The 16,458-nt window shown below is 47.4% G+C and overlaps 1 protein-coding gene across 1 annotated transcript in view; it reads right to left on the bottom strand.

The window, feature by feature from the left end:
* Window positions 1–1,431: 1,431 nt before the first annotated feature.
* Window positions 1,432–16,458, bottom strand: part of PRELID3A (PRELI domain containing 3A) — an 18,149-nt gene continuing 3,122 nt past the window's right edge. The window contains 8 exon segments of the mRNA XM_023754268.1: window positions 1,432–1,704; window positions 5,186–6,714; window positions 7,989–8,076; window positions 9,651–9,753; window positions 9,861–9,916; window positions 9,918–9,932; window positions 12,438–12,527; window positions 13,383–13,551. Of these exon segments, the coding sequence (XP_023610036.1) occupies window positions 8,023–8,076; window positions 9,651–9,753; window positions 9,861–9,916; window positions 9,918–9,932; window positions 12,438–12,527; window positions 13,383–13,551 (487 nt within the window). The 3' untranslated portion in view covers window positions 1,432–1,704; window positions 5,186–6,714; window positions 7,989–8,022.

Here is a 16,458-nt window from a genome sequence, read left to right as displayed (position 1 = left end):
TTGGTTTCTGGGAAAAGGATATCAAAGATTTAAATTAACTTCTTGTTTAGTAAACAAAAAACCTTTCCACCAAAAACAAAAAGAAGAAAGGTAAGCCGTAGGCCAAGATGTAGCGAAGTCACTCCCTTTCTCGAGTCCCTTTCCGGTGTTTCCCGGTTGCGTTAACCACAAATGTTCCCTCTGATAAGTGTCCAGCCCCACAGCCCAGGGAGGAGGATGAATGCCAGGCGAGAGAACAGCACTGAGGAGCCTCCCAGGGGGCTGTGTCTACATTTATTTCTTACTTTTTAAAAATTTTTTAATTTTTATTTTTATAATAAAATACAATTTATTTCTGCATGTGGTTTGTATCACAAAATTCAGATTGGAGCACTCAGACCAGAAGCATATCTTAGTCTCTACTCAACTCTGACTGGGCATGGCCTGAATCAACCTGATTTGACCTCCCCAATAGTCCCCATTGGGAAATTTTTATCTCTGAGCAAGGAATTTCTGCTTGTAAAAAAATGAACGGTGGAGCCATAGCAGTGTAGACAGGTGATCATTATGAAACAAGGCTATATGATGAAAGTTGAGCTTTTGAATATTTTCTTCAATTAGAAGTCCAGGTTAAATTTCACATGGCTATCTGCACCCAGCTTTCACAATGTCTTATCATAAAACATTTTGTGCTGATGGTGAATTCCAAATAGAGTTGCACAAATAAATACTAAACCCATGTCCAGACCAAAACTAGACAAAGTCCTAAAGCCAAACTGCTTTACACGAAACAAATTCTGAAAATAATCACTATTGCTTTCTTACTTAGTGGCTGACCCTAAGGAAAACAATATTGATTTATAATGAAAAGCCTAGGAGGAAAAAAAAAACAACAAAACCCAACACATGTATGTGCTTATTTTTACTCCACTCCACCAAAACTCTGAAGTGACCAAATAACCTACATGTGCAACTGTCCTTGCCCCGAAAAGCAGTCTTTGTCCACAGCTGCCCTGGGACCTCCGCTCGCCTTCCCCATCGTGCAGGATTCAGGTGACTGACTGCCTGACACATCCTGGCTTCAGAACATGGTTTCCCAAACCACAAGTCTCTAGATTTCCCTGTGGAACAGAATTCCTTCCATGACAATTTTTGGAGCACTGTCTCTAGGCGGTTATACAGAGCTACTTACGGGTGGAACAAGAGGTTGTCGCTGGAGGAAGGGTTCGGGCAGTGTCCAGGGAAGCATGCCGCGAGGGCAGCCTGCGTTTGCCGCAGAGCACCAGATGCTTTGTCTGCACCCACCGCCTTTACAATCGGGGCTTGTCTGCAAGGAGTCCTCAAATCTCTCAAGAATGAAGACTTTGGTGCTATACAGCTAATCCTCAAGAGGGAACTTTCAAGATAGTGGTGCTTAAAAGCAGAAAAAAAAGTTGGACACAAAACAATGCATACAGTACGATCCATCCGTGTTTAATAGAAGAGAAACTTACACACATACTTCCATATGCACCAAACATTTGTAAAATCTGGGAGCCAACTGGCAGAGGCCAGCCATTCTTCCTTTCCAGGGAGGCTTTTACCCTTACAGACACTCCTATATTTTTCTTTAAATCGTAGACATGGATTGCTTTTATGTATTTTTAAAATTTGTATTGTTTATAAAGGCAAAACAAGATGGCGGGAAAAGGACCTTCTGCCCTTGTCTCCGAAAAGTCCATAGAACTACAAGGAAAAGAACAGAAACACAAACTTCAGAAACCACGCCGAGTCAGCAACCTCCCACCCACCACACGAAGCTGGACACGGGCGGGAGCAGTGACGTGGCACAGTGGGTCAGACACCACCATTCAGAGCCTGGGGAGTGTCCAGAGAAGAGGACGCAGGGAGGGGCAGGGACAGGCTGAAGGGGGAGGATTTCACAGCTGGGCTCTTGGGCCCCTGGGAACGCTCCACACACCCCAATAGGTTGAGGAGTCTTGTTGAGAGGAAAGTAGTTGGGGGTCAAGAAAACAGCCACAGGACACCCTCTGGTGGCCGTCCTGAGTGGAGCCCAGCTGTCGGTGACCTTGCTCTGCACCTGGAGCTCAAGTCGCTTGGGGAACGTCAGTGTGAGCCCACATCTGAGAGCCTCCCATGTAAAGGGACGTGGAGGAGACGGGGAGGTAAGAAGAAAGCTTTGCTCCACATTTACTTCTGCAGGGAGAGGAGGGAAGACCCTACATCTGTGAAGCAAGAACGGGATGCTATAACCAACAGAGAGATTGAGAAATTAAAAATGCAATTTGCCAAAATAAAAATGAGTGAAAGCGTTATAACATCCAGGAAATCTCCCAGAAGGTAGGGAAAGAGGAGAGAAAGTATAAGAAAATGACAAGATCAATCCAGGAAGCTTAACACATGACTAAGAGGGACTTCCTTCCAGTAAAAGATAAGAGAGAATGGTAGAGAAATTATCAAATAAATCATTACCAGACCCAAGACCACCAGGTTCCCCACACAATGATTTTTTTAAACTTGACTTCAGCTTTAATTTTATATATATATATTTGTTTAAAACTATTATTTCCTTATTTTTTACTGAGATGAAATTCACATACCTTACCCATTTTAAAGTATACCCTCAGAGGTATGTAGTATATTTAGTGTTGTGCAACCATCACTTCTATCTAATTTCAAAACATTTCCATCACTCCAAAAGGAAATCCCATACCCATTAAGCAGTCTCCCCCACGTGTGCCTCCCCGACCTCCTGGCAAACACCAATCTGCTTTGATGGGTAAACAGCTTTACCCATTCTAGATGCCGTGTGTAAATGAAACCACACAGTACGCAGCCTGCTGTGCATGGCTTCTTTTACTTAGCGTAATGTTTTAGAGATTCACCCGTGTTGTAATATGTGTCAGTACTTCATTCCTTTTTGTGGCTGAAATATATTCCAGTGTATGGATACACCACATTTAGTTTATCCATTTATCAGTTGAAAAACATTGGGTTGTCTCCACCTTTTGGCTATGAATTCTCCTGTGAACATTCCTATATTTGAGTACTTGTTTTCAATAGTTTTGAGTATATAACTAGGCATGGAGTGGCGACACCATTTTACATTACCACCAGCATGCACCAAGTTTCCAGTTTCTCCACATCTTTGTCAATGCTTGTTCTTTTCCATATCTTCTTCAGAGAAACGTCTCTCTAAAAATCAATAAACATATCCTCGGGTGAGGATTTTTTTTTAAGGGCAAAGGACCTGAATAGACACTTCTCCAAAAAGGACATACACATGGCCTATAGACATATAAAAAGATGCTCAATGTCCTAATCATCAGAGAAATGCAAATTAAAATCACTTCACACCTATCAGAACGGCTATTATCAATAAATCAATAAACAAGTGTTGGCGAGGATGTGGAGAAAAGGGAACCCTAGTGCACTGCTGGTGGGAATGCAGATTGGTGCAGTCACTGTGGAAAATAGTATGGAGTTTCCTCAAAAAATTAAAAATGGAAGTGCTTTATGACCCAGTGATTACAATTCCAGGAATATATCCAAAGAAACCCAAAACTCTAATTTGAAGGAGTATATGCACCCATGTGTTCATTCAGCATTATTTACAACTAGAGGCCCGGTGCATGAAAATTCATGCACTGGAGGGGGGGGTCCCTCAGCCCGGCCTGCCCCCTCTCACAGTCCAGGAGCCCTCAGGGGCGGGAGGCGACCTGGCGATCAGGGGAAGGCGACGCCCCATCACACCTCTGCTGCCGCCACTGCCAGCAGCACAAGCCTCAGCCGGCCCTGGTTACCTGAGCCTCGGGCGGCCCTGGGCGGCTGGGCAGCCGCCATTCAAGGCTTGCCTGCACCTCGGGCCAGCCCTGGGCGGCTGGGGGGCTGAGGAGACTGGGCGCCACCATCTTGTGGCTGTGGGTGCCGCCATCTTTGAGGGCAGGGCAGTAAACTAGCATATTCCCTCCTTATTGGCTGTGGGTGCCACCATCTTTGCGACGGCATGAGGGTCCATTAGCATATTCCCTCTTTATTAGATAGGATAGGCAAGATTTAGAAGTAGCCCAAGTGCCCATCAGTAGGTGAGTGGGTAAAAAAGCTGTGGTACGTTTACACAATGGAATAATACTCAGCCATAAGAAGGAGGAAATCTTACCCTTTGCAACAGCATGGATGGACCTGGAGAACATTATGCTAAGTGAAATAAGCCAGTCAGAGAAAGACAAGTACCATGTGATTTCACTCATGTGGAATCTAATGAACAAAATAAACTAACAAGTTGATTCTGTCAATTCTGCCAGCTTATTGGTTGTTTCATTGGAGGGCCTGATTCTTGGAGCACCACCACTGCCATTTTCCATGATGTCACTATATATTTTTTTAACTTTTAATTTTGACATTATTATAGATCCACAGGAAGCTGCAAAGATGGTACAGGAATGCCGCGTGTACCTTTCACCCACTTTCCCCTAATAACATCTTATATAATTATAATACAATATCAAAAACAGGAATTCAACACATACAACACAGTGAATTTTAAAAGATCACTTCAAGCCAGGCTTAGCCGTATGAAATTTCCCGGATCAAAGATAAAAAGATCCTAAAAGCTTTGAGAGAGAAAAAAAGCCCCACGCGGAGACCAAGAACCAGAGTGCAAAACAATGGAGCAATGCCTCCACACTTCCGGGTGAAAGTGTTTTTTATCTAGAATCGTAAATGAAGCGCGAGAACAGGAGACATTTTCAGATGTGCTCAGTCCTAGGCCAGTGATGGCAAACCTATGACACGCGTGTAGGAGGTGACACGCGAACTCTTTTTTTTGGTTGATTTTTCTTTGTTAAATGGCATTTAAATATATAAGATAAATATCAAAAATATAAGTCTTTGTTTTACTATGGTTGCAAATATCAAAAAATTTCTATATGTGACACGGCACCAGAGTTAAGTTAGGGTTTTTCAAAATGCTGACACGCCGAGCTCCAAAGGTTCGCCATCACTGTCCTAGGCGCTACCACAAGAGTCCTTTCCAGTCGGGAACTGGGAAGAGAAGAGGCAGGGAGCCCAGGAGACAAGGTTCCAGGACAGGAGGCGGCCTAGGAAGTGCCCGGAGTGAAGACAGCCCTGCAGCTGCTGGGCCACAGGAGAGTGAGCGAGACCAGGCTCCCAGGAAGGGCAGCGCCAGGGAAACAGGAGAGGATACCCTGTGGGAGACGATGTCGCGGGGCACTGCAGAGAGTGGGTGAAGAGTGTAGGAGGACTCAGCCAGACTTCTAAGAAATAAATAGATGAAGAGAATGAGATCAGTATTACCTTCAAGGGAAAAAACTGATATCAGAAAACATAATTCTGGTATTTACGTTTGGCTTGTTAAAAAATAATAGTAATATATTTTCAAAACGTTGGAATTTCTGAATGTGCTTTTAACCATACATTATAATATAGCTGCATTGGGGAAGTGCGGGAGGGAGAGAAGCTGTGAGAGATAAAATAATAATCCACCACCACGGGAAGTCAACAGACCACATCTAAAATTATTGAATCAAGAAAAAAGCAGAATATGCCTATTTATTTAGAAATCTAGCAGTAAATGGCAGAAACAGCCAAGAGTTCAGAGTCCTCTCAGAAGGGGCAAACCTTGCAGTGCAGAAGGGGTAAGAGTGTTTGTTTTTGACATAAAAACTCTATTTTGCCTTAAGCTTTATGCATAAAATAGTCTAATAAAATAAAAACGAGTAATTTCATGTTGGATTGGAAGTACTATTATCAAACAAAAAGCAATACCTAATAAAACAGTGAAACACAGGTTCTACCCGTCCTTTACGGAGGAGGCCTTCTCTAAAGGTTTTATAATTTGAAAGATATTGAAAGAGACTGTACATTTTACTTTTGAAAACTCCCAATTTGGAAAGCGCCGTCAAGCTGACAGGATAGCAGTGGTTCTCCATGAAGACAGGTCTGAATGGGGAGAAGGGGCCCTGGCCTTCGGCACTTGGGGTCGCTGGTCCCAGATGGCAGGACAGACGAGGTGCAGGCCCAGGACAGAGCTTTGCTCTCCTGACCAATTCTGCCTCTGATTGGAGAGCTCACAGTCCTGTCAACCACACATGTCACCATTGGGGGGGGGGGGGGACGCCCCTGCTCTAGCGTGTGCAGATTTGCGCAGTGATGAGGGGAAGAGAGGGGTCCATGGCAACACCATCTGAAACGGCAGATGGTAACCAGCTATGTGTGAAGGGACTGGTGGTGAAGACTGTTATTTAAGAGGCAGGGGAGGGAAACGGGCAGCGATCTGAAAAGAGAAAAGCTATTTAGTGCTTTCCCAAGAACTGGCAAGAAAGAGCCGGGAGCTGTTGCAAAGGAGAAAATAGACAAAGGCACAAGAACAGTCTGACTAAACGCTGGCATGGGGGCGGCTGGGCTGTGGGCAGGGCCGGCTCCCAGGACCCTGCTCGGCAATCAGGATGACGAAGTGGCAGCTTCGTGGCCCCTGTCCTCCTCCTGTGAGAGGTCGTCTTCCTCTGGGTCTCACTCTGCAACAGAGGAGCTCCTTCTGCACCTCGGCCGAGCTTCCTGTCCTGGGGTCACCATGGAGGAGCCCGGCGGAGGCTGTGAGCAGGCAGGAGGCGGATTCCAGCAGATTCCACACCTCTCCCAGACTGGGCCCTTGAATCGTATTCAGGACTCGCTTCTTTCTTCCTTTCTTTATTTCCTCTTTGATTTTTTGGGCATCTGATTAAAGATTAAGGCAGTTTAGCTCCAGTGTATGAGGAAATTGAATGTGGCAGAGTCCACAACTCAAACTGACACCATCCCACACACCACACTGCCCACACACCGTGCTCACCCAGTGGTCACCTTAGCGGTGCATCCATGGAAGGAAAGAGGATCAGCCGCAGACCATGACCATGGGTTCAAGGTAAAGGCGTATGGCAAACCTCAACCTCAGTGACTTAAGAAAAATCAGCAAGAAGTTCTTAAAGAAGCCTGAACCCCGCGGCTGTCAGTTGCTGACTGAGGCACCAAATGTATACCCAGGTGCTGCAGACAGCCCACAGACAGACAGACCTCGGGCAGCGGGTCCCAGAGCAGCACAGCGGAGAGAGTCAACAGGGTGAGGAGTTTCAAGGCAGGAGTGTAAGGATCCCACAAACAGAAGGCAGCAGGAAACTCTGACTTTCTTATGAGATATGAAGATCACTGCTGACCATTAAGTGTCAAATCCATGTTGACAATCCAGCCACTGCTGGACTAGGGAACCAAGGGGTGTTTGGGTAGCTCAAGGGGATGCTTTTGCCACTAAAAGGAAACGGCCAGTGGCAGGTGCACGGCCGGGGGCTGGCTTGCAGGGAGTGAGAAGCTGGGCCCACTTTCTCCTCTCAGCGCTGGCACCAGGGCACAGAGCAGTCTTCATAAGAACATGTGCAGATATTCAAATCCCACTCAAAATGAAACAATCCTCCCGCTACCGGCCTTTCACAACTGTCTGGACCTACTAATGAAAGCTCTGTACTCTGCACAGGCTGTAGGACAGTGGTCGGCCAACTGCGGCTCGCAAGCCACATGCGGCTCTTTGGCCCCTTGAGTGTGGCTCTTCTACAAAATACCGACTTCTGCGCACGGGCCATGAAGTTTCAATCGCACTGTACATGCGCGCCCACACGTGGTATTTTGTGGAAGAGCCACACTCAAGGGGCCAAAGCGCCGCATGTGGCTCGTGAGCCGCAGTTTGCTGACCACTGCTGTAGGAGATGTAAGCCAGTACTTCATTAGAGACAAGATGACAAGTACTCAGGTTTCCCTTGAAAACAAATCCTGCCATGAAACAAGGAGATGGATGAGGACGAGGACGGACCTAGTGATGTTTTCTCACTACAGAAGACACTGAGGGGCACAGGGGTGGACTCGCATGCAGCTCCAGCTCATAAACCGCTTCCGCACCGCACACCATGCACGTGGTTAGCAAGCTGCTAGAGTCTCAACCAGGTTAAAGAATATGTAGTTACCACCGTTCATCATGAGGCGCAGGTGCAGGCCCCGTTAGCTCACAGCGCTTTCAGGATTTTCAATTATCCACTCAATAGCAGCCCACCCCTGGAGCAACACAGAAGGGTTTCAACATGGTGTAAGAGCTCTGCCTCCTGCAGCGGCAGCTGCAAGCCTGTGATTTAAACGGCAGTTTTAAAGATACAACAGTCACCATTTGCGAGCAATCTTTCCCTGTAAGCAGGCAGTGTCTCAAATTCGAAATTAGGGGGTATGCACTCTGCCTAAAATTCCTGCACCAGGTTGGCTATACTGACACTGGCTCCCCTCACCGGCACCGCCGCCTCCTGAGAGCAGGGCGAGGGGAAAGGCAGCCACCCTCCTGGCCTCCATGCGTGGTCCCTAAGCTCTGGCTCCCGAACCCTAGATGACCTGATGCCCCATCTCCCATCTCCTGTGCCCACCCTCGGCCTACCAGCTCTCCCAGGCATCTCCCCGACTGACCAGCGATTCTGTCAAATCCTAACTAAAGCTAGAGGGAGGGCTGATTCTCTACCAGGCCTTCAACACAATAACCCCTAAGATAAGTGAATGAAAGAATTGTATTTGGCTGCACTGAGTGTACCCCGATTTTTCTCATAAAAGGTCTGAGGTGGCTTTGGCCTCACCCAGTATTGACTTCCTCCTTGTTTTTTCACAAACCGGAGGGTGCCTGCCCTAAGCCAGACCCTGGACACACGGGTCAGTAAGGCTGTCCTCCCCTCCCCGAGGGCTCGCACTGGGGACACACTGCGCGCAGCTTGAGGCACTGTGGTTCCACCTTCCCTGAACCGAGCCAAGCGACTGCATACATTTCTCAGATCTGGATCTTTCTGAACAGTGGGGCAGATTGGCTCTTCTAGACTAAATGCGAGCAAAAACAGTTTCCCGCTAGGATCTGACTTAAGCACGGTAGGCAGGGAAGTACGGCTTAGGCAGCAGCTAACTGGTGACCAACATGAGGCATCACTTCTGACTGAGACAAAGGGAGAGAAGGGGAGGGTGGCCAGGGTGGGAGCAAAGGGAGGACGCCTGGGGAAGGTGGGGGCCTGTGAAGTAAGCTAAGGCGAAAAGCCAGGCCCTGCCCTGGTGAGCGGCAGGCATCACCTTGAACTTGCACACATCCCAGCTCTCTCTTCTGCTGCAGAGGAAGGCAACCTGGACTCCGGGATAGTCCCTGAGGCTGAGCCCTCCACCCAGGGCCCCGGGCAGGATGGCCTCCCGGGTGCATCCTTTCTCCTCTCACCTCCACCAAGCTCACTCCCCAGTCCTGCCAGAGAATGCCAGCTGCCTCCAGGGAAAGCTCGCAGATGGAGAGGTGGGGCCAAAGCTACATAACGCCTATGAAATAGGAAACCGGGGAAAATCCCGCATGCCCTGCCTGACGACGTAAACACACATCATTTAATGTGTGGGGTTGTTTAATAACTGAGCCTGTTATTTCAGCTCTTCGCCTCGGCTGGCTTTACCCTGCACTTTTCCCTCGGATGGGCACGCCTCCCTTGCTGCCAGTTTTGAAGGTAAATGTGGAACACGATGCAGCAGTACAAGCTAAACTAGACAGCGGGCCCCGCACGCATTTCACCCGCTTCCCCTGGCACCTAACAGCCAGAGCGCACACAGGGCCGGACGGAGAGCCATACCTTCTTTGCGTTGGATGATATTGTGTTGGCCATTAAGCCTTCCAAGTAGCTACCAAGGCTGATTCCCTTCACGGTGATGATGGCTTCCTGTGTGAGCACCGTCCTGCAGAAGAGCAAGAAGCGCAAGGCTGAGCGGCCCTAAGAGAGGGGAGGCTCCACCCGCCCTGACCCTGGAGTTCAACGTGTGGAAGCCGGGGCGAGACCACGTACATGTCAGGGTTCTTCGGATGGGGTGTGTACACCAACCTCTCGTTCACCGACACAAGAGTTTGTGAGTGTGATCTTAAAAAAAGGAACAATGGCTTTAGGTTCTACTTCTCTTCCGTTTCTTCCCAAACCATCCGCCCGTCTCCCAACAGCACCTACTGGAGCCAGAACAGAAGAAACATTTTGGCCCAGAAGGCACCACCGTATTAAGTCCCAGGGAAACCGGGTCCTGGCTGCTGTCACTGGCCTCTCTCCACCCAAACCTGAGCTGGGCCTGGCCTTCCAGGGACAGTAGCCCCCACTTTTTGAAAGTTTGCATACGCTACTTTGCTTTTAGGAAAGACCTACATCAGTCCCTGTTTTTGCTAACTGGTAGAAATTTGAAGAGGATCTTTGCTTTTATGAAAAAAGGTGACAAGCAAAAACAGCGTTCAGGAGCCACGCTCAGCATCTCTGCAGCAAGCCCCGGCCAGAGCTGCGAACTGTCTGTGAGCACTTGCGCTGTATCTCCATTTATTTTGTGCATCGTTACCAAGATGTGTCCTAATGAAACTGCTCCTTCACGTTACACCATTTCGGCTTACCTAAGGTTTCATAGGAACACTCTACTTTTGGATAGTGAGAGAACCTGTATTTTCAAACCTACAAACCCTCAGCCAAAAAAGGACAAAATATCCCTGGGCTAGCATGCAGGTAAACGAGTGGGAGGCTTCTCGCCCACCAGGGCAGGCTCTGGCTTTGGGACACTGTGTCCTGGGGTTTCACAGGGCAGCGCCCTGAGTCTGCACAGAGTGTGAGAGCAAGGTATATAGCTATCCCCTTAGTGCTGTGTCCTGTAAACCAACTAGCCCCCGCCCATGTACATTTTTAATATTTTCTATTAAAAACTACTTGAAAACTGGAGCTCTAGAACAGCACGGTCCCACAGAATTTTCTGTAATATTAGAAATGTCCTGCCCAGCCGGCGTGGCTCAGTGGTTGAGTGTCCACCTATGAACCAGGAGGTCACAGTTCGATTCCTGATCAGGCACATGCCTGAGTTGCGGGCTGGATCCCCAGTAGGGACTGTGCAGGAGGCAGCCAATCAGTGATTCTCTCTCCCTCTCCCTTCCTCTCTGAAATCAATAAAAATATATATATTAGAAATGTTCTATGTCTGAGCTGTTCATTGTCGAAGTCATTAAACGTGTGTGGCCAGTGAACACTTGGAATGTGGTTAGTGTGCAGGGGAACTGAATTTTTAATTTTACTTAATCCTAATTAATTGAAATGGAAATAGCCACATGTGGCTGCCAATGGAATTTTATCTTTGTTTAACCCAATTTACTCTCTTAGCAAAGAGCCAATTCCAATATAAGACCTTTTTTTTTTAAAGTTCAAGTGGTCAAAGGCAATGTAATCTTCCAGCAATGATAAGCTTGAAGCACTTATACTTTCTCCTGTAATCATCTCTCACTGAGCTCCGAGCCTGGCCTCAGAGTCCGGGAAAGTGGTTAGCAGAGTAGTCACAAGCTCATTAGTTACAGTGAATACAGTGTATGGAAATATTTATCAACATTAACAACTAAACTCCGATTAGCTACTATCTTTTTATGTGCAATGTTTTTATGCCTGCTGTATTTTGTAAACCTTATTTCCTTTCATTAATTCTCATAACAATACTATGAGATTTGTCCTTTTTTCTTTTTAAGACGAGGAATGTGGGGGCCAGAAAAGGTTAATAAGGAACACATGCAGTCATACAACCATTCCATGATAATTTCAGGATAGGGTTCACAACTGTCCTACGCATACCCTATTTCCTTTCCACTGGACCTCACTGTAGCAAGAACCATCCTTCTTTACTGAAAACTAAACTTTCGTGAAGGACGGAGTGGAATTTTCCAAGTAGAGGAGAGAAAACAGAATATGTAAATTGTCAGCTTTGGCCGATGAGGGGACACACCTGCGAGGCTCCCTGTGTCTTTACACAGCAGGGCTGCCTGGGACGAGGGAAAGGTCAGAGATGCTATGCCAAACACTGTAAGGGGCTCAGAACCTAACCTTCCACACGCAGAGACACAATCCACAGTGAGATTTCATAAAGTAAACCCTGTTCCTAGCCGATGCATGCTCCCCAACATGTTTTTGAATGTGCATTAAGCCAATGTACATTTTTTTAATTGAGAGAGGTGAGAGGGAGTGAAGGAGGAAAGTCGCTTTTAAAATTTCTGCTAAATCCAAAGAAAAATGAAATTACTGCTAAAAATCACCCTTGCTAATGGAAGTCAGGATAGAGGTTATTGGGGGGGGGGGGGCGGCGATTCTGGAAAGGAGCAAGGGCGGGGGGAGGGACAGTCACATTCTGCCTCTGGTTATATAGGTGAGTTCACTTTGTGACAGTTCATCATTATGTGCATTTTTCTAGACACTTATTGTCCTGGAATAAAAAGGTAATAACATCCTACTAAGTAAGTTCACCTATAAAAAATAAGCGATCCTTCAGACCAAAAGTGGGCTGAACATAAAGTTAAATGAAGCCATTACGCACCATCACCAAGACATACCAAGCACCTTTCTCATCCTAGGGCCATTGCTTACATTGGTGGAACAAAGTTCCATTTTCTTTTCCACTGGATCCACAACAGAATGTTCTCTGATGTATGTTAAAGTCCTACTGGTTCCCAAAATCTAAAAAACAAAGCAAAACTAGCATAATGGTATGTTACACTGTCATTCTGTAGCATCAAACACAAAACACCATTTCATTTACTCATTTGTACACGGGTGGGGGTGCACCATGAACCTGTGCGGTAACTTCAGGTTTCTGTTCTAGCAGGTGGGAGAGACACTGGACAAATGAATGAATTCAAGTAGACTTGAGTGTATGACAGTAATGAATGCTTTGATGAAAAAGAAAATGGGGGTGGGGGCAGGAGTGCAGAGAAGGCCCCCCTGCCAGTGGCAGAGCCTGGGAGGGAGGAAGGGTGCCATGCAGAGTTCTGGGGTGGGCAAGGGTCAACCATGTGAGGAGGTGGTGGGCGGGCAGGTGTCTTTGAGCGAAGGAGAAGCTAGAACAGACCCATCCCTCACGGTCCTCAGAGGAAACTACCCTGCCGGCACCTTGCTCTTGGACTTCCAGCCTCCAAAACAGAGAAAATGTCTGTGGTTTAAGCCCCCAAATCTGTGGTGTTTCATTTTGGCAGCCCAACAGATGCAACACCGTGGAGCGAGGCGGGAGGGGATTCTGTGCTGGCGGGGCTGAGGGCGGAGCCATGCCACGTATCAGGAGGTGTGTCAGGACCATGGAGATGGACCTGTTTCATGATGTTTGCAGAGGAACAAACCATCTCTTGGGCTTCCTAGAAATCCCGAGTGGGCGCTCTAATGGGAGGTAGTCATTTCCTGCAGATGGTGCCAGCTGGGGGCAGAGTGGGTGTAGGCAGGGTGATGCAGGTGTGGTGGGAACAAAGCCGGCACCAGCTGGGTGGTGCAGGTGTAGCGGGCCGGGCAGGTCCCAGCGGGGGCAAGCAGCTGTGGGCTCACCGCTTTCACGAGGGCAGGCAGCCCCCACTCGGTGCTGAGGAGGCGGTGGCTGTGAAGCCGGCCGCAGCGGTCCACACTGCGCTCCAGCACATCGACTCCCACCACACAGGGATTCATCGGATTCGGGTACTTCCTCATAGCAGCCTTGATGACCGTGTCCCATGGGTGGCTGGAGGGAAAATACAATCACTCCGCATAAGCAAGCAAACCTTTTGTAGCGTGTACCAGAGTGGCGCTGGGAGCCAGCGATGCTGTGTGCCACAGAGTGAAATGAATAAAGTTTTTTCTTTTGGTTTTAATTAAAGGCATAGCCAACAAATATATATCAGGAGTCCAGCTCCGACCTACATCCTGGATCCTGGGATCCTGCTGAGCCGACCATAGGCAATCAGAAGGCTTTGCACCAGGCTGCGCAGGGAACCTGGGGCACGAACAAGAACTCGGGCCCCTGGCAGCTGCGCTCATGCCCATCTCATCTGGTCTGCATTCCCAGTCCAGAAGCTCGCACAGGCCACCTCACCACTTTCCTTCCCTGTGGCTCAGCACTTTTCCTGTTCCCGCAATTCCTCCTCCCTCTCCCGCCCTCCCTCCAGTCCTTAAAGAGATAAAAGCTTTAGTTTAGGGCTTCTGAGCAGGGAGACAATTCTCCCCACCCCTTGCCTGTCACCTGCCCTCCCCTGCTGTTCCATCAGGTGACGAAAGAAACTCGAGGGAGCGGGCACCATTTCGGACTCTTGCCTGCACTGTTGCAGTGACTAAAGGCTTGGCTCACGGTGGCCATGGTGGAGTGGGAACCCATCCCCAGGGCGTGAGGCCTCTGCCCCACTGCAGGCCGGCTAACCCGAGGGCAGTGGGAGGCCTCGTTCCCTGCCCACACTGGGAAGTGGGAAGGCATAACCAAGGCCCCGCTCTATGCACAGCGAGGGTGTAGAGAAGCGGTTCTCAACCTGTGGGTCGCGACCCCTTTGGGGGTCGAACGACCCTTTCACAGGGGTCGCCTAAGACCATTGGGAAACACATATATAATTACATATTGTTTTTGTGATTAATCACTATGCTTTATGTTCAATTTGTAACAATGAAATTGGGGGTCACCACAACATGAGGAACTGTATTAAAGGGTCTCGGCATTAGGAAGGTTGAGAACCACTGCTGTAGAGACAAGGGGTGGGATTAAATTACAGGACGTCTGGGATTTGTCTATAATAAATTGGAGGGAAGAACAGTAGGTGGGGACGCGTGAAACCAGACTGGCTGCGAGAGGGGAACTGTCGACCTGGAAGATGGCACTGGGCCCCGTCATTCTAGTCTTCACTTTTGCATACTTTTGAAATTTCCCTAACAGCAAGTTTTTTAAAAAAGGATGAGGGCAGCCACAAACCAGGCAAAGTCACCTGCACCCCCTACTTGAAGCAAGTCTAAGCCCACATCTGAGCGCGGTGCACACACCCAGAGGCTCCCATACTCCTTCAGGAGGTCTGCGAGGTCAAAACTGCTTCGTGATGCTACTACGACATGATGTGCCTTTTTCACTCAACTGACATTTACGCTTCAAAAGCATCGGCGGGTAAGACTGCTGGCCTCTCCCCACGAATTAAAGCCAGGGCCCCAAACCACACTCATGGCCACTGCTCACTGCTGTGCACTCGGGGAAACCACGCCACCTTTCTTAAGATTATCCACGATGAAAGAGTAAAATTATATTTGGTTACATCTAAACCCCTGAGTACTTTTCTTTTAATATTCTGACCACAAGAAAGCTAAGACCCATACTGGGATTAGATACCCCACTATGCTTAGCCCTAAACCTAAACAACTTATATAACAAAATTATTCCCCAGAGTACAAAATTATTCCTAGTAGTACTCAGAGGACTTCACGGTGTTTTATATCCCTCTAGAGCAGTGGTTCTCAACCTTCCTAATGCCGCGACCCTTTAATACGCATGTGGGCGGACCCGCCTGGAGACGGATAGAGGAGTGGTGTCTCGGTTCCTAAGACCATCGAAAATATGTGTTTTCCGATGGTCTTAGGCGACCCCTGTGAAAGGGTCGTTCGAACCCCAAAGGGGTCGCGACCCACAGGTTGAGAACCGCTGCTCTAGAGTCTAGAGGAGCCTGTTCTATAACTGATAAGCCCCGATAAACCTCACCAACCCTTGCCAATTTAGTCCGGATGCCACCATCTTCAGCAAACACTAAGAAGGAATTACAGTAAGCACAAATATAAGACATAAAAACGCTGGGTCGTGGGAAGAACACCTGGAGCACTTAGCTGTCTAAGGAGGCCGGGGAAGTGCTGGGCAGCTGTGGGTGGTGGGCCCAGCTGGCTGCTTCCTTCCACGCTCCTCACTTCTACTAACTGGTTATCCGGCAGACATTTTCTCAAAAATCAATGAGATGGGCCCATCACTTCAAGGAAAACAACTGATAGTATTTGTTGCCAAAGATAAAATTTGAGTTTTGAGTGAAAATTTCAAAAACTTGTATCCACTCCCATGAGGCCCCATATTGTAACCAGGTAAACTCATATACTCCCAATGACCAGTGCCAGATGCCACAAAATCATACAACAGTGAGAGACTCATTTAAAATTTTGGACAGGCCAATTACTCTGGTCATTATGGTTTCAGATTTTACACTTGTCTTGTTGTAGTAGCAAAAAATAGCCACAATTACTTTAAAAGACCATTAAAATACTCCTACCTTTTCCAGTGTTTTATTCACACACTATGTGAGGCTGGATTTTATTCATATACTTCAAACAAAACAAGACTGTAAACACTGAATGCAGAAGCAAGATATGAATATTAAGCCACCTTTTATTAAGTCAGACACTATAGAAATTAGCATAAAAATAGTATCACTTTTCTTACTAATTTGGGGGGTATTTTGGAAAATACAGGGTTTCAAAATAAAAAATGTTATGTTCATGTAATAGTTTTATGGTTCATTTTAATTCATTAATAAATATCATTTGTCAGTTTTAATTTCTAATATGGTAAATATAGATAGCTATAATTCACATAAACAAAAACTGTTTGGGTTTCCCAATATTTTCTTAGATAATAAAGAAG

Source organism: Myotis lucifugus, unplaced genomic scaffold, assembly GCF_000147115.1.
Source record: "Myotis lucifugus unplaced genomic scaffold, Myoluc2.0 scaffold_58, whole genome shotgun sequence".
Lineage (NCBI taxonomy): Eukaryota > Metazoa > Chordata > Mammalia > Chiroptera > Vespertilionidae > Myotis > Myotis lucifugus.
Note: the sequence above shows the minus strand (reverse complement) of the source record. Positions and strands in the feature narration are given on the sequence as shown.